Source organism: Prosopis cineraria, unplaced genomic scaffold (genome assembly GCF_029017545.1).
Source record: "Prosopis cineraria cultivar Desert tree isolate PC_DT_omini unplaced genomic scaffold, ASM2901754v1 PC86, whole genome shotgun sequence".
Taxonomy (NCBI): domain Eukaryota; kingdom Viridiplantae; phylum Streptophyta; class Magnoliopsida; order Fabales; family Fabaceae; genus Prosopis; species Prosopis cineraria.
This window is the reverse complement of record NW_026555413.1, coordinates 52,138-77,310: the sequence shown is the minus strand read 5'-3', so window position 1 is coordinate 77,310 and position 25,173 is coordinate 52,138. Positions and strand designations below refer to the sequence as shown.

General features: G+C 33.7%; 2 protein-coding genes and 1 pseudogene across 2 annotated transcripts; 1 reads left to right on the top strand and 2 right to left on the bottom strand.

The window, feature by feature from the left end:
* Nucleotides 1–229: 229 nt before the first annotated feature.
* Nucleotides 230–5,933, top strand: LOC129295304 (heat shock 70 kDa protein 16-like; annotated as a pseudogene).
* Nucleotides 5,934–8,316: 2,383 nt separating this feature from the next.
* LOC129295305 (uncharacterized) lies at nucleotides 8,317–12,512 on the bottom strand. Its single transcript, XM_054933814.1, has 5 exons — nucleotides 12,098–12,512; nucleotides 10,677–11,385; nucleotides 10,181–10,568; nucleotides 9,271–9,333; nucleotides 8,317–9,192 (listed from the first exon to the last, which is right to left on the bottom strand). Exons 1-5 carry the CDS (start codon nucleotides 12,408–12,410, stop codon nucleotides 8,986–8,988), a joined length of 1,680 nt encoding a protein of 559 aa, XP_054789789.1. The 5' UTR covers nucleotides 12,411–12,512; the 3' UTR covers nucleotides 8,317–8,985.
* Nucleotides 12,513–20,020: 7,508 nt separating this feature from the next.
* Nucleotides 20,021–24,173, bottom strand: LOC129295309 (uncharacterized). Its single transcript, XM_054933822.1, has 3 exons — nucleotides 23,533–24,173; nucleotides 22,675–22,803; nucleotides 20,021–22,032 (listed from the first exon to the last, which is right to left on the bottom strand). The coding sequence occupies exons 1-3, from the start codon at nucleotides 23,914–23,916 to the stop codon at nucleotides 20,428–20,430; spliced, it is 2,118 nt and encodes a 705-aa protein (XP_054789797.1). The 5' UTR covers nucleotides 23,917–24,173; the 3' UTR covers nucleotides 20,021–20,427.
* Nucleotides 24,174–25,173: the final 1,000 nt, after the last annotated feature.

The following is a 25,173-nucleotide window of genomic DNA, read 5'->3' as shown; positions in this document are numbered from 1 at the left end:
AAAGGCTTAAGGGATCTTATAAAATATGCAAAACGTTCACAAAAGCATCACATTTGATTGATTGCTTTTATAAGAAATAATAATAATAAATTGTTAATGTAATTGTAATTCCACGAACATGTTTATTGTTATGATTATTGTTATTTTAAATTGTGAATTACTAAAGAAAGGAAAAAGTAGCAAATTGAATTTGATGGCTTTGGTATCAAATGTGTGCTTTTGTATCAAATGTAAGAACCCTGAAGAACGGCTTTGTGTTGGTCTGGCTTGGGCGTGCGAAGCGAAGAATTTTTCAACTTTTCATTTACCATCATCGCCTGCATAATGTGAAGTGCAAATTCTTGGATTAATTGTGAAGTGAGAATTCTAAATGATTCTAGATTCGGATATTCGTCATTCTCATCCAAGCAAACCTAACTTAAGCAGGTGTTTTACGTCATCTGCTAATATTCTAGTCTTCAATTTGGGTTCCCCCCCCCCCCCCCCGGGTAATTCTTGTTACATTGAAAGCAGCAAGAGTTTTCGTTGCTAGGGATTGAGGGAATTTATTGATGATGCCTTTTCACTTCTGAGTTTGGTTTAGATTATTAGTTTTTTTTTTTCTCTCCCCTTTTTCCATCACTCTTTCATTTTACGTTTCCCCCTATTTCCTCTCTATTTTCTTCCCTGTAGTCGCGGACAATCAGATGAAGTACTCACGCAAGTGCAGACAGTTCATTCTATTTGTTTTTTTTTTAAATGATGTTTTACTTGCAATTGGCAAATACTTGTGTTAATGAATTGTTTCCCCCACTTCTTTTTGTAGGAGGTGAAGGTTTGTTTTCTCAACTTTTGCAGAATTTGGTGGTGTTTCGAGAGTATTGGAAGAAACATACAATAATATAGTAGAGTAGGGGAATTGGATTGAAGTTGTTGTTTGTGTTTTAAATACAACATAAAGTTGGTTACAATGAGCGTGGTGGGGTTTGACATTGGGAATGAAAACTGTGTCATTTCTGTGGTGAAGCAACGTGGGATTGATGTTTTATTGAATGATGAATCCAAACGTGAGACCCCTTCTGTGGTCTGCTTTGCGGAGAAGCAAAGGTTTTTGGGCTCAGCTGGTGCTGCATCTGCTATGATGAACATCAAGTCCACAATTCTCAAGTGAAGAGGCTGATGGGGAGAAAACATGCAGACCCTGATGTGCAAAAGGAGCTGGAAACGCTCCCCGTTGAAACTTCTGAAGGCCCAGATGGTGGCATTTTGGTTCACTTGAAATATCTCAAGGAGACTCATACATTTACACCAGTTCAAATTTTAGCAATGCTCCTTGCTCATTTGAAAATTTTAACTGAAAAAGATTTGGAAATGTCAGTTTCGGACTGTGTTATTGGGGTTCCATCATACTTTTCAGACTTGCAGAGACGGGCGTATCTTGATGCAGCAAGAATTGCTGGGTTGAGGCCTTTGAGATTGATTCATGATTGTACTGCAACTGCTCTTGGTTATGGAATTTACAAAGCAGATTTTCCTGGAACAGGCCCAACCTATGTAGCATTTGTGGACATTGGTCACTGTGATACTCAGGTCTCCATTGCAGCATTTGAGCCTGGGAAAATGAAGATACTTTCCCACGCTTTCGATAGTAATTTAGGGGGAAGAGACTTTGATGAGGTTCTTTTTAGTCATTTTGCAGCACAGTTTAAGGAACAGTACAGCATTGACGTGTACTCTAATGTCAAGGCATGTATCAGGCTGCGCGCTGCATGTGAGAAGTTGAAGAAAGTTTTGAGTGCAAATCATGAGGCAGCTTTAAACATTGAGTGCTTGATGGATGAGAAAGATGTCAAGGGCTTCATCAAGAGGGAGGAATATGAGAAACTGGCATCCGGTTTATTAGAGAAGATTTGTGTTCCTTGCCATAAAGCATTAGTTGATGCAAGATTAAATGCTGAAAGGATCCATTCTGTAGAGCTAGTTGGCTCGGGTTCTAGGATTCCTGCTATAGCTAGATTATTAACTTCTCAATTCAGGAGAGAACCCAGCCGAACATTGAATGCAAGTGAATGTGTGGCTCGTGGCTGTGCTCTTCAGTGTGCAATGCTTAGTCCTGTTTTCCGTGTTAGAGAATATGAGGTTTGTATTACAGGACAAAACATTGATTCTTATACTATCTCTATGTTAAATCTTTTTGTATCCATCCAATGTCTACTTTTGCTGCATGAATTGAAAATTCTCACACTTCATATTCTCAAAGATATCCTGTATTATAGGCTTACATCTTTGTTTATGGTATATATTCTTAAGGGATAATAACCATTTTTTTCCAGGTCCTGGATTTAAATCCATTCTCCATTGGATTTTCGTCAGATGATGGCCCAATTACTGCAGTATCAAATGGCATACTTTTCCAAAGGGTCAATTGATTCCAAGCATTAAAATTCTAACATTTCATCGAAGTAGTTTGTTCCATTTGGAAGCGTTTTATGCTGATCCAAATGAACTACCACCTGGGACATCTCCTAAGATTAGTTGCTTCACGGTATGCACTAGCACTACATTTACTTTAAACATCTTACTAACGTGAAGGAGTTCAGATAATCTTTTGTGTGTGTGTGTGTGTTTAACTGACTCTCTTTGGCCACTCTGGGCTTGTTTCTCTATGTCCTCTTTATTTATCTATTCTGGGTTTGCCAAAGGCGTGCTATATAGCAATATAACCTCCATGAGCTTGATGATTCTTATAGAACATTCTAATTTCTCAGAAAAAAATTGCATTCAGGTAATGGTAGATTTGTTAGCATGATCACCTCTATAGTTTCCACATTTGAGCTGTAAAGTTATTACAATCAGTAATCTAGTTTAAAATTAGTTGTACATTTTTGTGTACGGATCACCAAGATTTTGGTCTAACCTAGTTTCTTGGATGCATCAAAAACCATCACTTCATGTGGATTTTGAGGTCATAAAAATCAACAAAATCCCCTTATTCCTCGTCAGGGGGATCAAGTTCATTAGTAACTGCTCTACTAAACTTACCCACGTTCTGATTTAAAGGTACAATAGGGACTTAGTTACCGAAAGATTGCTGTCTGAATGAACATTCTCTACATGTGTATGTTTTCATTTGTTGTAGTCATGATGTATTTTGGAGGATCAGGAAGGAAATGGAATGGATGCAACATTATCTCACACAATTATCCAAAATTGATCATGCAATAAAATGGCAAGCTCTAATTTTTGGGTCATCTCTAATATTTATTAAGAGAAAACATCTTTGATAATTGATATTACAGGACCTTGATACTGCCATACCTTTTCATAGTCACCCCGGACGTAGCATGCATTAGTTGTTATCCTACTTCTGCATGCTTGCATCTTGTTGATTTTTTCAGGACTACAGAGTAACAATTCTGACTAAACGCTTCCATCTTTTGTGCCACACTCTAGATGTAGCATGCATTGTTTCTTCTGCATGCCTTCTCCTTTTTATATGCTCATGTATTCATTGGCCACTTCTATTTAGATTGGTCCTTTCCATGGATCCCATGGTAGTAAGACAAGGGTTAAAGTTAGAGTTCAACTAAATCTGCATGGCATTGTCGGTGTTGAATCAGCTACAGTAAGTAAGAAGCCTCATTTTCATCTCTGTCCATTTTATGTTACTCTCAGATCTATTCTAAGGTGCATAAACGTTTTCATGGTTCCAGTTGATTGAAGATCAGGTAGATGATATAAAGGGTAATGATCATTCATATGTTGAATCAATGGATGTTGACCCTAGCACTGATGAGACAATATCAAATGGTGTTGAAGATAGTAAGCATAGAAATGATGAATTTCCTTATAAATCTGTGAGTATTATTGTCATCTCTATGTGTATAGAGAGAGAGAGAGTTAGTTTTTTTTTTATGAGAATTATACTATTAAACATTTTTGCTTTTTATTCATTTATGATTCTTGTTCTAAGTACTGTCACATCTCTGTTATTGACTGATTTCCACAACTTATATTGATAGCATGTCTATGTTTTTCTCTATTTGGTCACAGATATCATTCATATGGATGTTGGAACTTTGGAGTAAGTGAAAATCTTACTATTGTGCCTTTTCAGGCTGATGCTGCTAGAAGAGATAAAACTACCAAAAGACATGTGCCAGTGAGTGAGAATATCTATGGTGGAATGACCAAGGCTGAGATCTCGGAAGCTCGTGAAAAAGAGCTCCTGTTGGCTCAGCAGGACAGAGCTGTGGAGCGAACCAAAGAAAAGAAGAATAGCTTGGAGTCCTATATTTATGAGATGAGGAATAAGGTACCTTCTTGTATTCATGAGATGTAAAAATATGGCTGGTTTGTTATTCAGGGTACATTATTTATGCAGTCATCCAGTTCATCTCCTGTGATATATAGTTCTGCTTGTCATGTGGTCATTATTACTGAATACTGAGAGGTCAGTCTTTCGTTCTTCTTAACAGTAAGACTTGTAAGTTTGTCAAACAAGACTCTCTGTTGTGTAGTTAGTAAAGAACTGGTTTTTGTGACCGTGTGTAGAGTGCCAAGCTGTGGATGCCATGAGTTGTACACCTATACCTTTCAAACATTTTTGCCTTTTTTTCCACACTAGTCGTATCCAAGCATTTAAAATTTATGCTTCTATTTTCTTGACGGATTTTCATTTAAATGTAATTGCTTATATGGATAGCTCTTTGGCACTTATCGGAGCTTTGCAAGTGAGCAAGAGAGGGAGGGCATATCTAGGAGCCTGCAAGAGACTGAAGAGTGGCTTTATGAGGATGGTGATGATGAAACTGAGGCAGCTTACTCAGAAAAACTAGAAGATATAAAGAAGGTTTAATTTTGCTTCTCCAATGTCGTTGCTTGTCTTGCTATACCCGTGCATTTTTATTTTTTTTTATCATTGTCATAATATATATTGTAATTCCTGTAGCTTGTGGACCCGATTGAGAATCGGTATAAAGATGAAGCAGCAAGAGTACAAGCTACAAGAGATCTCTTGAAGTGCATTGCGGATTATCGCATGTCTGCGAGTTCCCTTCTTCCCCAGGATAAAGAATCGGTACACTAAAACACAAGCCATTAGATATTAGAGTGAGTCTGCTCATAAACCCATGTTTCAAGTAACATGACTTTGTTGTTTCAGATCATCAATGAGTGCAACAAGGCAGAGCAGTGGCTGAGAGAGAATTTACAGCAACAAGATTCCTTGCCTAAGGACAACGACCCAATTATATGGTCAAATGATATTATAAGCAAGGCAGAGGATTTGAAATTGTATGATGCTTTATCTCTTTGTTTCCGTGTTTGATATTCACAATTTTCCGGGTGCATGAGTCAAAGGCACAAAAGTAAAATCAATAGGTTGAGGGGTTGAGGGATAAACGGCATTTTGGGTCATTTTTTCATTGTAGCCCAATAAATGCAGGTGCATTAAAGTCATTTCCTCAGACTGCATAGAAAATTTGTGTCAGTGGAAAAATAACCTAAATCTCTTAAACTTAGCGTCTTAAGTAAAATAGTGAAAACTCAATGTTTAGGCTGCTAATCTCCAAGCGATCTAGCTCACCTACATGTGGGCGTGATTTTATTTCAAATTATGATCAATGTTACATTTTTGTGGCTGTCAGGTTGTGCCAACAGGTGCTGGGATCCAAGGGTTCTTCAACAACTCCAGAGGACAAGGGCAGAGATAAGCCAGATGCTTCCATTCACCCTTGATGAATCTCTTACATTGATAAGCAAAGTCATATATTTTCATTACTCTCCTGACTAATTTTTTTCCCCCTTTCTTCTCTGGTTCTTGTCTTTCTTTTCTGGTAAAGTGAATAGGTTCAAGTAGGTGAAGTCACTAGATTATATGGGTCAAATATTTGTTTGTGTTCTTCAACTAATGTTTTCTCATTTCTGTTGGCATATTAGAATTGTTCACTGTAGCTTTTGCTGATGTCCATCCAACTCAAACCAGTAGCGCAAATTCTTGGTGACAAAGTTATCAATAAAATTGTGCTTATACTAAATAATAATTATATGTAGTGAGTACTTGAGGCAAATATTTTTTTTTATTGGGTTACAAGGCCACGGCTAGAGACTCTGCAAAGGAAAACAGAATAGGTCATATTAGAGAGTAGTAATTTTCTATACCTAAATGGTGGGTCTTTTAAGATCCTAATAACTAAATTCTCATGAAAAGTGTGTTGAGCGAGCGAGTCCGCATATTCATTTGCTTTCTTATACACGTAGTTAAAGGAGACTACCCAATTTTGCATGATAAGATTTCGATTGTCTCTGATAGAGCTAATAAGGGGGTGTGATGTTGAGAGTGCTCATTTTTTGAGGGTGAGGTTTCAAGTCACAGTAGAACTTGTGATTTTTTTCCTTTTAGCAAAAATTAGGGCCTTCAAGAATACCTAATAGTTCAGCTGCAATGTTTGGATGGTATTGGAGTTTGAGGTATTTGGTGAAACTTTTTTTATCCAATTTACACGTCTTGTTCTAGATAAGACCACTGCAAGACACAACTTTATTTTGGCGAACAAAGTCATCAACGTCCAGTCTCACTCAAGACAGATTGTGGTGGGCAAATATTATATAATGTATCACACCTTCCTGCTTCGATTGTTCCATAGCAGCCCCATAATGATAGAAATGATTCTCCTTCAAATGTCATGGAATGCTTATCTTCAAAGTTCAGTTTATTTTTGGATTCCACTATCTTTCAAAATTTTTATTTATCAAATAAAATCGTACATGTTGAGGAGCAGATAAGAATTCAATTATACAAATGTTAAATAATTTGAAAATTTTGAGTTTTTTTACAGCGTCGCTCATAATTATACAACCAAATGGAAATCTTTTTCTCTCGTTATGACGGCAATGAATGTCTTGTATCTTCTTTAAAATCCTTAAAGGCCTCATCCTTCATTAAAATGACATGTTCTATAAAATTATCGTTTACATTGACTCCTTGAGTCTCTTATACCCATTTAAAATGAGTTTTCCCATAATTTCTTCTATTAATACAATCAAGAACATCAAAGATCTTCTTGTGCAAAATTGAATTGTCATTTTTGACTATATTTTTAGAGAGATAAAAATGCATTGATTCATTTATTCATTAAGCATGACGTTAGTTTTTTTATATCAATTTTTTTATCCACTTTTTGGGTGTAAAAACTTAAGCTCTAACATAACTAAATTTTGCTTCCTTGCATAGTTCTATGACCTTCAATTCCAAAATAATAAAAAATAAAAAATTGCTGAGTGCTTTCAGAAGAATTGAACTTATTTCATGGGAGGGTTTAAATTCTAGTTTAATCCTTTGTGGACGAATTATTTATTTATTTCGTCATAAATGTATCGTATCGATTTGGCACTTTATGAAAGAATAGGATATTTTTTAATATGATCTCAAACATAAATATCTTATTTTGTTTTTCCAATATTTATAAATGTCTATTAATATCCTAGAAATGACATTAATTGTAAAATGATATAAAGGTATATTGGCAATGAATTTATAAAAAAATTATTGGCAATGTTTATTTGTAGAAGGATAAATTTTAAAAACACATTGATGAGAAAACAATTTGAAAAAAAAAAATCTATGTGAATTGATTATTTCCCTCCCGGTCAAAACATAGCATGCATGCATATAGGTAAGGTCTCCAGCATATCGGTTAACATAGTAAAACAGAATGAACATGATTTTAAAATTAAATTCATATGATTAGTAACTCCCTCTAAGTTATATATAATTCTATATCCAATAAAAAGGGGAAAATATATCTTATAATTTTTCTCAATTTTAAATTAAATTCTTCTAATTTATTTTATTTTAATTGAGTTTTTATAGTTTGATCAATTAAATTTTTTAGCCCCTAAACTAAATCCTTAAATTTTTCTTTAAAAAACGAAATTAAAAATTTTTATATTTTTATTTCATGATGATATAACTTTAACATTAATTATATAATTTTTATGACTCAATTTATGTAATTAGATTGTTTTTTAAATATTTTTTATGCTTATAAAGTTTTCATAAAAAATAAATGTAAATGCAAATAGTGTATTAAATCTAATTTTATTTTTTCATTTTCACTAAAAGTATTAAATTAGATTTTCTATAAACTCCACAAATATTTTTGTTTGGGAAATTTAATAGTTCATTATTAATTTTAACTTTCAAGGATTGATATATTTAATAAATCAAACTATAAGGAGTTAATTAAAATAAAATAAACTATAGAAACTTGATTCAAAGCTAAAAAAAACTGAAGACTTGTAGATTAATTTTTTCAATAAAAAAAATGTCAATACTGAGAACATGAAAGTAAAGTTCACTAAATGGCCAAAAATAGCGCTCTCAATGACGCTTGTGGCGTGTTAACAATTCTAAAGAATGTTCTACCGAATGAAAACACAACTCTAAACCATATAGGACCTTATATACCTGTGCTTTGAGCTCATACTTCACATTCTAAACTAAATCACAAGTCAAAAACCAAAACCAATTAGATTTACCACCTCTTTGAACACAATTCTACATTCCATACACTCTTGTCGTGGATCAGGATATCATTGCTATTTGGACAAAATCCTATTGATGATCAACTTTCTGGCTCTGATGTCAAATCCTAGCCTGCCTGTTCTTGAATTGCTAAAGAGCAATTAATCTGTGCAAAGAAAATTTGTTATTATCAGGAAATTAAACATCCCAGACGTCCACATCTGGAATTATACTTGCACGTTAAGAAATTTCAGACAATCAAGGGCCTTGGTCCATCTTTGCCGGCCACTGGTGACTTGCAGGACCACACTACAGAATTTACAGAACCACTTGGGTAGCTCTAGAAGAACTTGGCAAATGGAATTTCGTTGACATCAGACAAATGGCCAACGTGACACGGACTTGCTTGTGAGAATTTTATCTCGGTAACTTCATGCAACAAGAGCCCTGAAAGAGTTCCTTAACGTGATGATGATTAACTAGCTCTGTTTTTCAATTTCCTCAACACATGACATAAGAAGAACCCAGTGAGTGGTATTTGAACCAAACCGTGCCATGAGATCTGGGTAACGTACAACAAGACGTGGGAAAGCCAGACAGGAACCGACGCCTTTACACCAAGATTCAGGTAGTTTTCTTCTTGCCACTGGTTTCTTTTTTGACTTTTTGAATCCTGATCCACTTTCCTGCAAAATTCAAACTCATTCAGAGACAGATCCACCTCGCATATACAGCAATCACTAGAGGACGCAATCCATACTTACCCTCCGATAATGCCTATAAGCAGCTCGGCCTGTTAACTCCTGCCCATCTTTGGCGACATAGACCTGCAATTGATAGAGGATCAAGATCCCATGTATTGTGCCAAACTACGCTTTGAACTAATAGTCATATATTTAAGCCGTTTACTTCACAAATTTCAATTCATGGTAAGACAAATAACTACAAGACAAATGCAAGTCAGCAGCGTTTGCTTTATCGCTATTATAAGTTGATACAGTGATGACAGTCTAATATACTATACAAGCCTTCAAAATTTAACATTTTAACCTTCATCGAACAAAAAAAATTGACTGTGTTTGGCCCAGAAAAGGGGGGGGGGAAAAACTTTCACCGAACAACATCATTTGGACATGGAGAAGTTTGCTGGCAGTAATAAAACATTAAAACCAACAACATGCAGTGAGCATGACTATCAGAGCTAAAACTAGAATAGAAACCCAGCACTGCGTATTCAAGTGCATTGTAATAAAAGTAATATATCATCCTAAATGCAACAAAAGCAGCAAAATCATAGTAACAAATCTAGATGCTCCTAATGACAAAAACGGTAACATAACTAATTAATCATTATATGGATGTTGGCATATACAAAGGTAACTTAAAGGCAATGTATTGTACTGGAAAGGATTTCCAAGGATCAAATCATACAGCAATATTTCCACCAAACAAAAATCATGTGCGATAATCTTACATCTCATTATATCCATTAGTATACTTAACAGCATACAAGAAGACTTTTCTTCACACGGAAATTATAAAGGAACCAACTTTTTTAATCATTCAGTAGACAACATTTATGGCCAGGAAGTGCCATCAGTCAAGCGAATAAGTTCAACTAGTTGAACATATTTAAATGTCAAAAAAAATATGAAAGTATGAGTCTATACTTACCTTTCTTCCACCTGATCCTGTAAACCAGTGGCCCACTGATTTACTGTTTGCTTGAACACGTCTTCTGCTTGCATCTTTTGGCATGTTGGCACAGTTCTTTGGTTCCACCCAATTTGCAGAAGCATGCAAGATTTCTGAAGAATTTGACAAGTTTGCTTTACTTTTTCCTTTTGACATAGTTTTCGTGTTACTTTTTTTTGTTGCTTTCCTCTTAGAAGATTCTCCACCAAAAGAAGAATTAATTTTCGGAGCCACCCAGCCCCCAGAAGCATGGAAAGGTTCTTCAACAGTAACTTCTTTTGGTTTGGTTCTTCCCCTAGTCGAACTTTTCTCCAAGTAACCATTACAAGCTTCCTTCTTTTTGGAACCTTCATTGTTAAATTGTCCCCTGAAATCAAAATAAAACCATGGTGAATCATAACCTGCAGAAATTATTCTCTCGTTTTTAAAGCTCATCAAAAGACGTTGTTGGTCAGATAAAAAATTAAGAGTTTACATGTAATCAATATGTGATGCATTAGGTTGGTGATTCACTTTGTCAACACCTAGTGGATAAAAATTGAACAGGCGACTGCGAACTAATTTCCTGATTCTTGGATCCTTGTGGAAAAAATATTGATGAGCTGGAGGAAGTGGATAAGCTGAATTCCATATTTGTTCATCCATTTGACAGCTAGTGGACTCAAACAAGCTCTCATAGTGAATTGCAGATACTGATGTTTCCTTTTCTTTGTCCTTTGCAGAACGGAAGTATTCTTCACAAACCTCATTCAGTGCAGGTGTTGGAATTGAAAAACTCTTCACCGGAGAGAAATCTTTCCATAGATCCTCGCTTTGGTGCGTCTGAAATGATGCTTTCCTATCAAAAGAAGTTACAAATTCGTTTGGCTTACATGATGGTTCTTTGAAGCATGGATCAACCTTGCGGCCACCACTAACATCTTCACTTACAGGGTCATCATCATCATCATCAGAATCAGAATCAAGCAACTGGAATCTGCGAAGTGGACTAGCTGTCAACTTTGGAAACATCAACCCACTCTGGCCCATCTCCAATGTAGCAGATCCTAGGATACCTGAAGTTTTTTTCATTTTTCTTTCTCTACGGTTGCCAGATGAATGAGTAGTTAAAACTCCAGATCCATTCAATGAAACTTTGGAGCTGCTACACAAAGGCTGATTCCATGTTGGCGCACGTGCTTGAACTGATACGAAAGAAACAAAGTAAATTTAGTGACAAATAAGGCATACGCAAATCAAAATATGATTTGAAATGTGTATACACAAAAGAGAAATTATAATGCAAGGACTGAAATATGGGATTTATTAAAACAGATCCATTAATAGATGTTTCAGTAGATAGGGTTTGGTATTTGACTGTACAAAAAGGTGATGATAATTTATATGGCTGCATCCCTTGATGACCTCGTTTATTATAAACAACTAGAGAGACCCAATTACTCGAACCAACTAAGTAGTTTTTAAATCATCCATTCTGGTGTCTCAAAACTATCACTCACCTTTTCACCATCTGTTTGATATGATTTTCTTGATATCCATCTTGCAGTCAGAAATTGTGGCATTGAATCTAAATCCTATCATATCTTAAAAATCTAACCCCTAACCAAAATAATTAAATCCCAAATCAAAGCAAATAGAATTTCCAACCCCCCCCCCCCCCTCTTTTCCTCCTGGGAAGGCTAATAAGTTCAGTCAGAAACAGCTGTTAATTCAGTGAGATTTGTTTTCAATATTTTCTCTTTTCGAGTCTCATGGTACTCCTCCTGACTATCTAATAAGATTGCTAAATGCACAACAAAGTACAAACCCAGTCCAATAAAGGGAACTTCCCTTTTTGAAAAACATTATTACGAAATCCAATAAAAGAAGATTAGACGGAGGATGCAAGCTTGTTACCCTGAAGGTCTTCCTCATCAGAGAATTCCTCGATATCATCATCGCCGTCACAACCCGATCGTAGCCCTTCCTGCCTCTGGATGGGCGGCGACGACCCATCACCTGGTCCACGGCGTAGCCGCTTCAGAATCCGAGGTGGTGGGTCTGGAGCCATATCCGGATCGGACTCAACCACATCGGGGCCGAAGCATTCCTCAACCTCCACGCGTGCAGGAGCACGGGGAGGACTGAGCGGAGAGTGAGAGTTTGATTCATCGACATTGTGATCCAAATCAAGACCGAGAGAGAAAGATGGAGCTTCACAATCTGCCATTGTAGCAGAATTCCACGGAATGGAAAGTGAGAGATGAAATGTAAACGAAAGATCTGACGAGTTGGGTTTTGAATTTGAGGGGGAAATGGAGGGAATTGATGAAAGTAAAATTATTTGGCGGGTCGGTGGACGAGGGTTTGTCCGTTTGAGTGAAAGTAAACAGGGGTTATCCCTGCCTAGCCACGTCATCCAGATCAGCCAGTCATCGACCAAGTCACTGGCCACATGGCATGACACATCATCACTCGACCCAGTCATTTGCCACGTGGATAAACACGTCATCATAAGACCTAATTGTCATTCAAGTTACCAAATATCCACATCATCCTACAAAATTAATTATCATCCCAATCACTAACCACGTGCTTAAACATGTTATAAAACAGGTCCAACCACTTGTCACATGGCTCACCATGCCATCCAACGGACTAAGTCATTGTCATAGTCACCAACCACAAGGAAAGCCACACCGTCATGCCCACAATCAGTCCAAGTCATCGACCACAAAGCTTGACACATCATCTAATGGATGAGTCGTCACTGTTTTGACATGTGTCTAGCCACATCATCTAATGGATCCAATCATTGTCCTAGTCACACCCAACATGGCTCAGCACATCATGCTGCTCATAGTCATTGTCCAAGTCACTTGTCACGTGGCTAAACATGTCATCCCAATAATGGTTTTCTTCCAAGTCACTAACCATATGGTACAACACATCATCCTATTTACCCAATTAGTGGCAACATCTCTCCAACCTAGTAATTGTCCTAGTCATCAAACACATGCTTGGACATGTCATCCCATAGACCCATTCACTAAGCACACGCACAAACACATCATTCCGTTGATCCAATCATCATCCTAGTCAATTGCCACATGGCCCAACAAGTCATACTTCTATCTTGTCAGCTACAACATGGCCGCCCAATCATCATCCAAGTCACTGACCACGTGCCTAGCCACACCACCCAAGTAAAACAATCATTATCCTAAAGGCATGCCATATTTAGCGATATAATCAATGTAATCCAACTTCACTAGGTTAAGCACGAATCTATGAATGGGCCTATGATTAGCCCAATATAAGATCCGTGTAATAAAAAATCATTGCTTGTTTTGAGAAGGCTACTAGTAGATTTGTGGAAGCTCTATTATACAAGTTAAATTTATTTCAATCAATAATTTTACTTTGCTCTCTTCATTTTTGTTACTCTCTCTATTTTAAATTATAAAAAACTTTTAGACAAAATATCACATATCATTAAATACATTTAACAGTCTTATCTTTTCAAAACAAAAATATAAAGTTTAAAAAAATACCCACCATTTAATATATTAAAAAGAGAAGAGACAAAAATTAATTATAACGAGAGAAAGAACAATATTGAAATTGATATATTTAATAAAATTTTAATTTACTTAAAGTATCTTATATTTTAGGACTGAAAAACTTCTTAAAAAATGCCCTATAATTTAGAAAGGAGGAAGTATTTAGTAATATTAATTCAAGCAATAAATTTAAAAAAATAGTAATACTTTTTCCTTATGAAAGAAAATTTATATTTATATTTACGGACCATAATAAAAAATTAAAATTAAAAAAAAGAATGGAAATTATAATTTAGGATATCAAAAATATATCTTTTTTCTTATATTGTAAAATGCATCTGGTGATACTGATTGTTGTTTGAACTTTGAAGGTAGATTTATTCCCTAATCCCTGGCAACCATATAAATAATTTAAAAAAATGACGAAAATTAAATCAGAATCGAAAGAGAGGGTAAACCACATTATATCAACCAAAACAAAATACAATAAGAAAAGAAAAATAAAAAAGAATCTCAATGGCTCAAATTGCAATTAATTTTGCTGCCCCAATTATCAAAATACCCTTGCCCTTTTTTTCTTTTTTAAAAAGGTGCCCTTATCAAGGCCAAAATTCTGACACCAATGCGGTGGTCAACAACCAATCAAATATGTCAAGTGTTAAGGGTGAATTTGAATTCTTGATCCTTTGATTCCACAAAATGAAAAAAAATTATTGAACCAACAAATACTTTAATATATATAGTGCAAAATTAATATTATATATATATATATACTATAACTTGTATTTCTAAATATTTTTACTCGTTGTTGCATATATTGAACATATTGTTGTGTGCACCTAAACAATTATTTATATATATTTAATCATAATTTGTTTATACATAAAAAAAGTTGTCAATTTTTTAAAATTAATTTTGTTCATTCAATATTAACAAGTTGTGAATATTGTGTTAAATAAAAATGTGTGTTATAAATTTATTTTTAAGAATTTTCACAGGTTTTGTTAATTGTAGATATCTTATTGTGTATATATAAATAATTATTTGTACATATTCGAACACCACTGTTCATATAGAAAAGAAAGAGTTGTCAAAACCTAATTTATTTTATTTTTCACAACTTATTCCTTCAATCTTAACAAGTTATTAATATTATGCTAACTAAAAACTATATGTTATAAAACAAAATACAATAAGAAAGAGAAAAAAAGCCACAGATAATGATTTCAAAAATGAAATCAACAGTGAGTATTTTCACGAAAATAAAAATAAAAAACGTAGACGGTAGCATGGCAAATTGACCATCAAGCTATAACAAAAAAATTTATTTATCAAGATACTGTACTTTTAAAAATATTCATCAAGGTACTACAAACTAAAAATCAATCCAATAGATACCAAGTTCCAAAATTTCTGTCGTGTCAGACATATATTAAACTTGGCTTCTATTACACTGAGCTTTGCACAATTGGGGGCAAAAAATCAGACGTCAATCTGCCCATCTTCCCACTCCCCCCCCCCCCCCCCAAAAAAAAAGAAAAGCCAACGCACACTTTCATGTTCTTTTCTCTGTTAAATGTTACTCCTTCCCTCCTCATGTGTATACATGATAGATGTAATGTCAATTATTTAAATAAAAAAATATTGGTTATGAAAATAGAGATTGAGAAGAAGAAAAAAGAGAAAAACCTACAATAAAAAAATTAAAAGCTTTCTTATTTTTGTATGTTGAACACAATTGAAAAACCTTCTATTTATATATATAAATGTAATTGATTAAATGAAATAAAATATACAAAATAATGGCAATAACTGAAACATGTTAGAGTAACCAAAAGACATGGACATACAAAAAATCCTCTAATATTCATAACACTCACTCTTCTATATTGAGATATTATGCTTCATTGGAAATGCCATTCCATGAGGAAGCATTGACGCAAAGCTCTTTCAATGAGAATTTAATATAGTTATATGTTTAGAACTTGAACTTGAGATTAGTGATTAAATTAGTATAATCTCTTATCAGTTGAGCTACGTGCTCGTTGGTATTATCTTCATTTTTTTTTCACTTATTATTTTTAATACATAGATTAAGAAATACAAACTTTGTATTAAAATATTTTCCATTCTGAGTTTTTAAGAATAATTGTCATTTAAAATTTCAATAAATATTAATTATTTTTGTTCAGTTTTACCCTTTAATAATGATAAAAGTAAAAATAAATTAAAGTTTCTTAAACCGTATTTACACACATAACCTTAATGGTGTGTTTAATTTGAGGGAAGGGAAAATCCAAGATTTTTCACGGGTTTCAAAAAATTGAAGAAGTAGGGTTCAAAGCTTTTAATTATTTTTCATCACTCTTTTGTCTTACATTCACTCTTTATTGTCCATTTCTTTTAAATTGAACTTGCTAAAATTTCAAACTCCGTGCAACAAACTAATTTTTATAAAATAACCAACCCAAGAGCAATTGAACACTATACTTGAGTAAAAGCTTGAAAGTTAATTCTATGAAGTAAATTACTGAGAGACAAACACCAACTCTAAAGTTGTATCATTGCACTTGTTCGTTATCCTCATCGTCTTCTACAGTCAGGTCAGGCAAACTAATAAGCTAGTCTTGCTCTTGGGAAACCATAATTAAAGCCGGTAATTCAGACAAGCCGAACTCAATTTGGATTGGTTGAGTATTTGAAATTTTTTTAAAATTAATTTTAATTTTTAAATAATTTGTTAAGTATAAAATATTATTTTAACTTTAAAAGAGTAAAATAAAAAATAATAATTTATCAACTTTATATTTAAGTAGCTTTGTTATTATTTTATTGTATTATGTAACATCCCAATTTAAATTTTAATAGTTAATTTGAGTTAATAGAAATTTAAAAAAATAATATTTAGAGGTAAGAAAATTAGTAAGAGATGATTATTAAATCTAACTTAGGATATAATTCTAAAAAAATTTAAAAAAATTTAAAAAATAATTAAAAAAATAAAAAAATATTATTAAATTATTATTATAATAAAAAAAGGGAAAAGGTATTAAAAAAAGTGGGGGAAGAAGAAGAAGAACAAAATTGCTTTCGGCCGCCGCACAACAATCATTATGTATATAATAATAAAAAAAAAAGGAGAGAGAGAAAAGAAGAAATAATAAAAAATGTGTGAGACCCACTGATTTTTATAAAAACTCACCTGTTCTTTCGTTTTTTCATTCATTCCTTTGTGAGCGTTGATGCAGAGAGAATGCGAGTCGCCGATGTGAAATATCTAAATTTTTAAGGTAAGAGTTTTTAATAGGATATTTATGGTGTGATTTTAAGCTTTTCAAGACTAAGTAAGTGTTCTAAAATTTTTTTCTTAGTCATTCTTCTTCTTTGGTTTCTGAGTTTGTAGTGGTAGAAAATTTAAGATTTGGAAGAGGGATGAATTTATGTTGAATAATATGGTTTTTGAGGTTATCAGTAATATAATAAATGTTCTAGAGTATAAATTTATTGATGATCTTTGAATTTGTGGCTTATGGATCAAATTCTAAACTAGATCTGAAAATATATGTTGATTTATTGAGGTTTAGATGATTATTTAGGATGAGAAATGAATTATTATGGTTATAGGATTATGATTCTAAGCTAGAGACTGAATTTTTAATTTTTGGGTACTTTAGGTACGAATTTATAAAATAAAAAAAATTTTGATAATAGAAATTAGTTTAGAAGTTGATTTTTAGATTATTAATGTTTATTGATAATTAAAAGAGGAGTTAAAAATTTTACTTAATAGTATTAACTATAAATTTGTATTAAGATTGAGATTAGAAATTATGTTATATTTTTAATTCTATTATTAGAATTATTTTATTAGTTTCAAAATTGAAACTAATATTTATAAATAATATGTTATTTGTAGATTGTATTACTGGTGAAGATTGCGGTGAGAGAGAAATTTTAAGGAATAATTTATTGAAAAAGCCACAAGGTAACCATGCTTTTAATTTGTGATTAGTGTTACTTCATGTTAATTGGGTGATTATTGAGAAAATTATGAATTTGTTTGATTATTGTGGGAGGTGTTGGGAGACTTGCTATTGTTGTTGTATTTATGTGCCACGTGGTACGCCCTTATTGGAGCTCAATAGGTGGCTTGTAAAGGCTCGGGCTAATCTACCTTTGGCCGGATAATTTAGCACCGAGTGAGGGCTACGGCTCGAGGTTAATGGAGGGATATAAGGATGGTTGTTTGTGTGTATTGTAATATTTATTACATTTGTTAAAATTATATTATTTTTAATTCTCATTTAGTAAGCACACACTTAACTGTTTGTATACACTATCATAAATTGGCTTTGGTTACTGAGACTTTTGAGTCTTATTATGTGGTTAACAATTTTTAGGAGAAGAGCCACGAGTGACACGTGGAGGAGTCCCAGAGGCTTAATGGTATAGATCCACTGTCTCTTTTGGGTATTTAATTTATGATTTATAATGTGTTATATTGCCAATATTAGGGCTTTTTGTTTATTATCAATTATATGAATATATAAATGTAATCATGCCTTTCAAACTATTTCTATTTTTGGTACAATTTGGATAACTGCAATTTTAATATTTGGTTTACTTTGGATTGGTTAAATGGCGTGATTATAAGGCCAAATAACTGGCTTGTGTTGAAAATTGACTAAATTACTTATTTTACTTGTTGGGAGTATAAGGATGGACAAATGTGATTTAGTTTACTTGTTGGGAGTATAAGGATGGACAAATGTTATTTAGCCTAATGGCATGTGGGAGGTAAAAATTTATCTGAAATGTTATAGTGTGTGAGTTGAAGCCAATTATAAAATATTTTATATTAAAATTATTGATATAAGAATGTGTTGGGTGGCTGTAACCTAACTATGGTTGAGTTAAATTATTTAAAAAAAAATTTGGTGTGTTACATATTATATGTAATTTATTCCTAAATGTTTCATCTACTTGTAAATTAATGTCTTAACTATTTAAATATTACTCTTATTATAGTCATATGTAAATATTTTATATATTGTAATTAAATTATATTTTTTTAATTATCATTAAGTTGATCTCAATTCAATTATAGTTAGACAACTAACTTAAAATTATTATTCCGGTCAATTCAAAGTTTTTAATAACTTTTGGTTAAAATGTACATTTCATTTTTAAGAATATGAAAAAATAATTGTCATTATATTATATAAAATAAAATTATTTAATTATGAGTGAAATACTATTTTTTTAAATTTTTTTATATTATTTAACCCTTACATACAATGAGTTTTTACTTTTTACTATTTTATTCTTAATTTTTAACCAAATTTAGTTTAGAAAAATAATCAAATAATCATCTAAGAAGATTTTATTTATTATATTTATTTAGTAGTAGAGTTGGGAATTCATACATACCCAAATTTTATTTTTAAAATTATTTTTACTTTAAAATTAATTATATTATTTTATGAAAATATAAAAATATTTTTTGGATATGCAAATAATGTATAAGACTCAAAACCATTGGGTCTTAAAAATATAAAAATTAATATTAAAATATATTTTAAATACTTTTTTGAGAAATTTTATTGATTAAAAATAATAAGGATATAAAAGTATAAATATTTTTAATTTTTTTTAAAAATAATTATAGTAATACACTCCAGTGTTTTAATATAAATGATATAAAACTTAAGAAACTAATCACTATTTATTGTATTATATATATATATATATATATTTTAAAAAAATTAATTTTTTTATTTAAGTATTTAGGCCAAGCTCTAAGGCCCGAATTTTCTCGAGCCTATTTGGACAACCTGAATAGGCTCAAACATTAAAAAATAATATCTTTTTTTCAAGCAGGTTCGAGCTAACCTGTTAGACTTAGCTCAAATTACCAACTCTAACCATAATGCCCAAAGGAAGGAATACATATTGGCTGCCACCTATGATCTACTTCTTCCAAACCACAATATAAATTACAGTAAATTAATTCACAATTTATTAACAATGTTAATTGAAATCTTAAAAGTTTTAAAAATGGCTACATTTTTTCATTTACTCTCTCATCAAATACATTATACAAGGGCCTTAATAATAATAATAAAATTTCAATGCATGATTTTTTTTTATAAAAAAAGTAAATACAGTAGAAGTGTAGTTATAAAAACAAATATAGAAGTTACTTGATGCCCTATATTTTGAAGCAGAAAGCAAAGTTTTTAAAAAAGATGCTTTATATTATGATCCAAAAGGAATATGCTACATAATAATCTAATTTCTCATTGATATATTTGTCCTCAGACACAAATTATACACCAAAAGCAACATGCTTCCCTGAAAGATTATGCTAAGATCCTGCACAAAATCAAGACAGATTACAAAACAGGCTATTTCCCAAGACAGATTATTCCATTGTATTGAAGCAATTAGGCACAATGAGATGGGAAACAATATCTGCTCAGTGCCTAGTATGAGATATATTGAAGAACCAAGACAAGAAGATGACCGCTGTCTGAGGAGGAAAATGAGTTTACTCATGGTCCTTCCTGGCTTGTAGCAGCTTCCAGAACATGCTTGTGCTTTCCACAGTGCTGAATGAAATGAACTGGCTTCCTGCCTCCTGTTAACCATTCTTCAGTTACAATAATCTGCCTCTCCTTAAATCTATATCTTCTGTTTGAGAACATGGCGTAATTGGAGTTTCTGGCCTTCCATCCGTGCCTCCAAAAGCCTGGCTTTCAGACTATTCTTCTGCGTACTGCGAGGGATGCATCCCTTCATACCTCGATGTCCGTGCGGATTTCCTGACTCAGGAGAACTCAATTGGCATAAAAGATCTCCGGGACTCATCCCGCCTTTACCGGATCCCTGATCTGGAGACATGAGGCCTCCACAAGATAACCTTCCATTGGAAAGCCTGCCATTCACGCCGTCCACAGAGACTATCTTGTAATCCCCATTGTTTGGGCATGACTTCCAAATTCTTGCTATGGATGAGACCTTCTTTGTTTGCTTGGTTGGTGGAACCGAGCAGACTTCACTGATTTCAGTTACTGGTGTCTCATTGCCGCCGTTTTCTCCCCATTCCAGCACACTTCCTGATACATCACTCTCACGGCAATGCTTGTTCACAGGTGAAACACTCCCTTCTGGTGAATAGCTTGATCCCTGATCGTCAACATGGCTCACAGTTTCCCATCCACTTTCATCCTCGATCTCTCCATTATCATCCAGAAATAAATCTGAACGTCTCTGAATGGCATCCTTAGCTATCCCATTGACTTCAGGGCTCACTGTGTGAATCTTCGAGTCATGACTAGCTGGAGAATAAGCCACACAAGGTTCAATCTCCCTTTCAGTGGTTTCACCACCATTTACTTCTTCAAAAATGGCAAAAATATCATCTGGATTAGGGGGCTCATATGAAAATCCCTTGATATCTTGTATGTTCACTGCAGCTGCAGCCTGTTGAAGAGACTGTGCCTCTCTCATCTCCTTTGGATCAAAGTCTGCACATCTTGACTTCAAAAAGTTTTCCAAGTCTGCTACAAGTCTATTCATGTGTGAGTATTTCTCTTCAAGAGCAACTTTTGCATCTTTTAACTTCATTTGAACACGTTCTTCACGCCAAACTTCTGCCATCTGTAACATCTTCCTCTCCTCTTCCACTTCTCTAAGTTTCATCTGTAACATCTTCCTCTCCTCTTCCACTTCTTCTCTAAGTTTCATAGATTCCCTTTTCAATGCCTCAACTTCAGTCTTGTCTTCTCCGATTTCGTTAACAAGCTCACCACATACTTTCTCAATCAATATTCTGTCCCTTCTTTCGTTCTCATAATCCTGCATATAGCGTTTAACAGATAATTTGGCACCTTCCAATTCATTCACCAGCCTTGAATTGACAATTTCAGTCCTCTGGCGACTTTTCCGTTCTCGGGTTAATTCTGCTTTGATGTCATCAATGTATACACGAATTTTCTCATGCTCTCTGCATCTCCATGATGCCTTTTCCTCACTTAGTTTCCTCAAGAAATGCTCAAGTTTCTTTTTTGAGGTGTGGTGCTCAGTCTCAAGCTCTTGAATGCGTGCTCGAGCCTGCTCAAGTTCAGCTTCAAGAGCAGAAACAACAGATACAGCACTCATCTTTTGATCAAAAAGTTTCATTTGGTTGTAGATATGTTGCGCCTCATCAGGTGTTTTCAAGCAGACAGGATCCCACTTTGTTGCCCCCTCCATCGCAGAGTTGGAAAGATGTAAAGATGGCTCAAGCTGAAAAATTGTGGGACTGAGATTAACAAAATCTCTTACTGTACCCCAAAAAAACCCTCTTATAATTGATATTTTAAATGCTACTTCCAACATGTGAGCTTACACTAGACCAAAAAGTGTGATGACAATCCATGCCCTTCTACCAAAATCATAACACAGCGTACATATCATGAATCTAAGCAACAATCGATTTACTTAATTTGCTCCAAGGCAGGTCATTTTACCAGCTGCTCTTCCATATCATTTCTACTTGTCAATTTAAAGCTTCAATTTAGGGATTGTTGTCATGTCAAATTGTACTTGTGCACATACGCCTGTACACATACATGTGAACAGGTCCTTAATGTATTCTTAATTACAACACTAGCAAACCATCAACTGCACAATGGGGCATTGCTATGATATAATAGTTAGACACATATCTTAAACCTAATATGATAAGATAGCAACTTTCGCACATAGTGTAAACTAATGATTAAAACTGGTCCTCACATGCTTGGTCAGGCAAGGAGATCCCAGTGCAGTATAGAAGAAAATTGTAATTCCACTCTCAACATCTATATGACCTTCACTCAATAATCTTGAAGCATAAGAAACTATTGACACTTTCAGTAGTTCAATTAAGAAATAAAAACACAATACCTCACAGAAGTGTCCGCTTTTTGCACCAACAATGGAACGAGGGCTTTGTGATACATTGTTCAGATCAGAACCATTGGTAACACCATTTTGATGGTTGAGAAACGGGTGGCCTCCATGGCCAATTCCATGCTGTTGATGAGTGAAAACGCATTGAGTATGCAAATTTTTACCAATGTTTGCAAATGATGCTAATGACATTGACCAACATGACACAAGAATAACAAGCAGCAAAGAAAAGATTCTCTATATTGATAGAAATGCTTTGATATCTAAAAACAGATCCTAGTGCATAATTGATGAAGAAAAGGAATCCAAATAAAGTCCTACTTAAATTATAAAATGCATCTAAATAAATCAATTGGTACTGGAGATAATTAACATTATGCAATGGCAAAAATGCATTTAATGAAAATCAAGTAAAATATAAGGTTACCCATGTCCACAGATAAACCCTAATTGCATTATTCAAAATCACAGTAAGGTCGTAAGGAGTTTTTCAGTAGAAATCGAAATCAATGAACTAGATAAAACTTTTCAAGCTCGAAAAGACAGCTGAATATCTTCCTCAGGAAGTCTAATATATGTCAAAACACAAAAAGGAGGCTGGAGAATGATGATAAAGATCCAATCTTAAAAGTCAACCATAGACTTAAACATTAAGCAACAATCAAACCATCAACAAAAAAGTTCTAGAATATATTTACTCCCAATGATGAGACTATGATACGGATAAATTAGCTCAATGCTGCAAAACAGAAGTTCAATCGCAAGCAGCTAATGCAAGAAACTGGGATGTGAATGAATACTACGGATCCATAGTGAACAAAAACAAAAGTCCAAAAGCAATACTGGAGCTACCTGGAGTCCCGACCGAGCCAGTGCCATCTCCGGCTGCTGCAACCGCCACAGCCCAGCAGCGAGCTTCCTCACTGACACGCTCGCTTCCTTCTGTTTCTTCCCTTTTGCTCTCCGGCCGCATCCAGCGTCCGACTTCTCATCTTCTTCAAGTGGATCGTTGTTTTTTCCGTTATCATCGGTCTTCCACTTCAGTAAAGGGGTTTCCGGTCGGCTCCGTCGACCCGAAGGAGCACCATTTTTCCTGAACCGGGCCAATGGGGTTCGGGGTTTTCGTCGGTGAGACGCCTTGGGCTGAAGATCTGAGTCCGGTGACGGATTTCGGGTCCTCGAAATAATAGTCTCCGAACATTTTGGTGGGTGTTGAGACTTGCCTGAAACTTTCATCTCTCCAGCGAGTGTGGGCCACTCACATATCGAGATAGAGTACTGCTTCCTGCATAAATGCCCCCAAAGAGAAAGCAAGAAAGATAGGTACAGAGAGAGAAGGAGGAAGAGATAGAACGAAATAGAGCGAGAATCTGTGTGTGTGCTTGTGATGAAGCTTGTGAAGTGTGTGCAAGTGTGTCTGTGAGAACACGAGAAAGTACAGAAAGAGAGAGAAGGAGGGAGAGGGACGCTGTGCCTCTGCGAGAAAGAGAGAGAGATGGCGTTTTTCAGGGATTAGCTGAGAAAACTACGCAACCGGATACAAAATACGTAAGTCTTTCCGTATGTTTCTACGGTCAACGTATCTCTCTTACAAGTATTCTTTTCTTTTCTGTGAAATTAGTAATAAATAAATTACTACCATAAAATTTGGTTCACGATCAAAACGACGTCGTGTGATTCACGCTTTCTCCCAAGAAACGTCACACGCGCACGCATATTTTTTGTTTTGGGGCCCCCCTTTTCGCCAGAAGAGACGTTGTGATTTGAATCTATTCATTCCCACGCAGGGAATCTACCGAGCTTCAATGACAGTTTTTTGGAAACATATATTTTTGTAATCCCTGCATATGTATTTTTTTTATATTTTAAATTTTTATATTTTATTTTTAATATTTTATATTTATTTAAAGTCCTTATATTTTATTTATTTAAAAATTCAAAACATAAAAAATATAAAAAATTATAATAAAACACGAATAAAGTATAGATATGAGAATATATGTTTTTTTAAATATTTTTTAAATAATTCATTATAATAAACCCCTTAATTTTAATTTATTATAGCTCAATTTTTATAAATTTTATTTAATTATAATTTAATTTTTAAATTTTAACTCATACAATTCAATTTTTATAATTTTAATTATTTAAATATTAATTCTTTTAGAAAACTTAGTTAGAAATATTTAAAAATTGAGTTATAATGAGTTAAATTTTAATAATTAAATTATAATTGAGTTAAAATTATAAAAATTAAATGATTAATTTTTTAAATTTTTTTCCTTTTCATAAACTTATTTTTTGGGTTTCTTTGATAAATAATTTCATAATTTATATCCGAGTTCCAATGAGAAACAACAATGGCCTCGTATTCCTTTTGCAGTGAATAAAATACTTATAAACATGCTCATGCTGTCAACAATTAAAAAAAAATACAGAAAAAAACTTACAAATTAAAAAAGAACCTAATGAATAATTATTTATCAAACTACT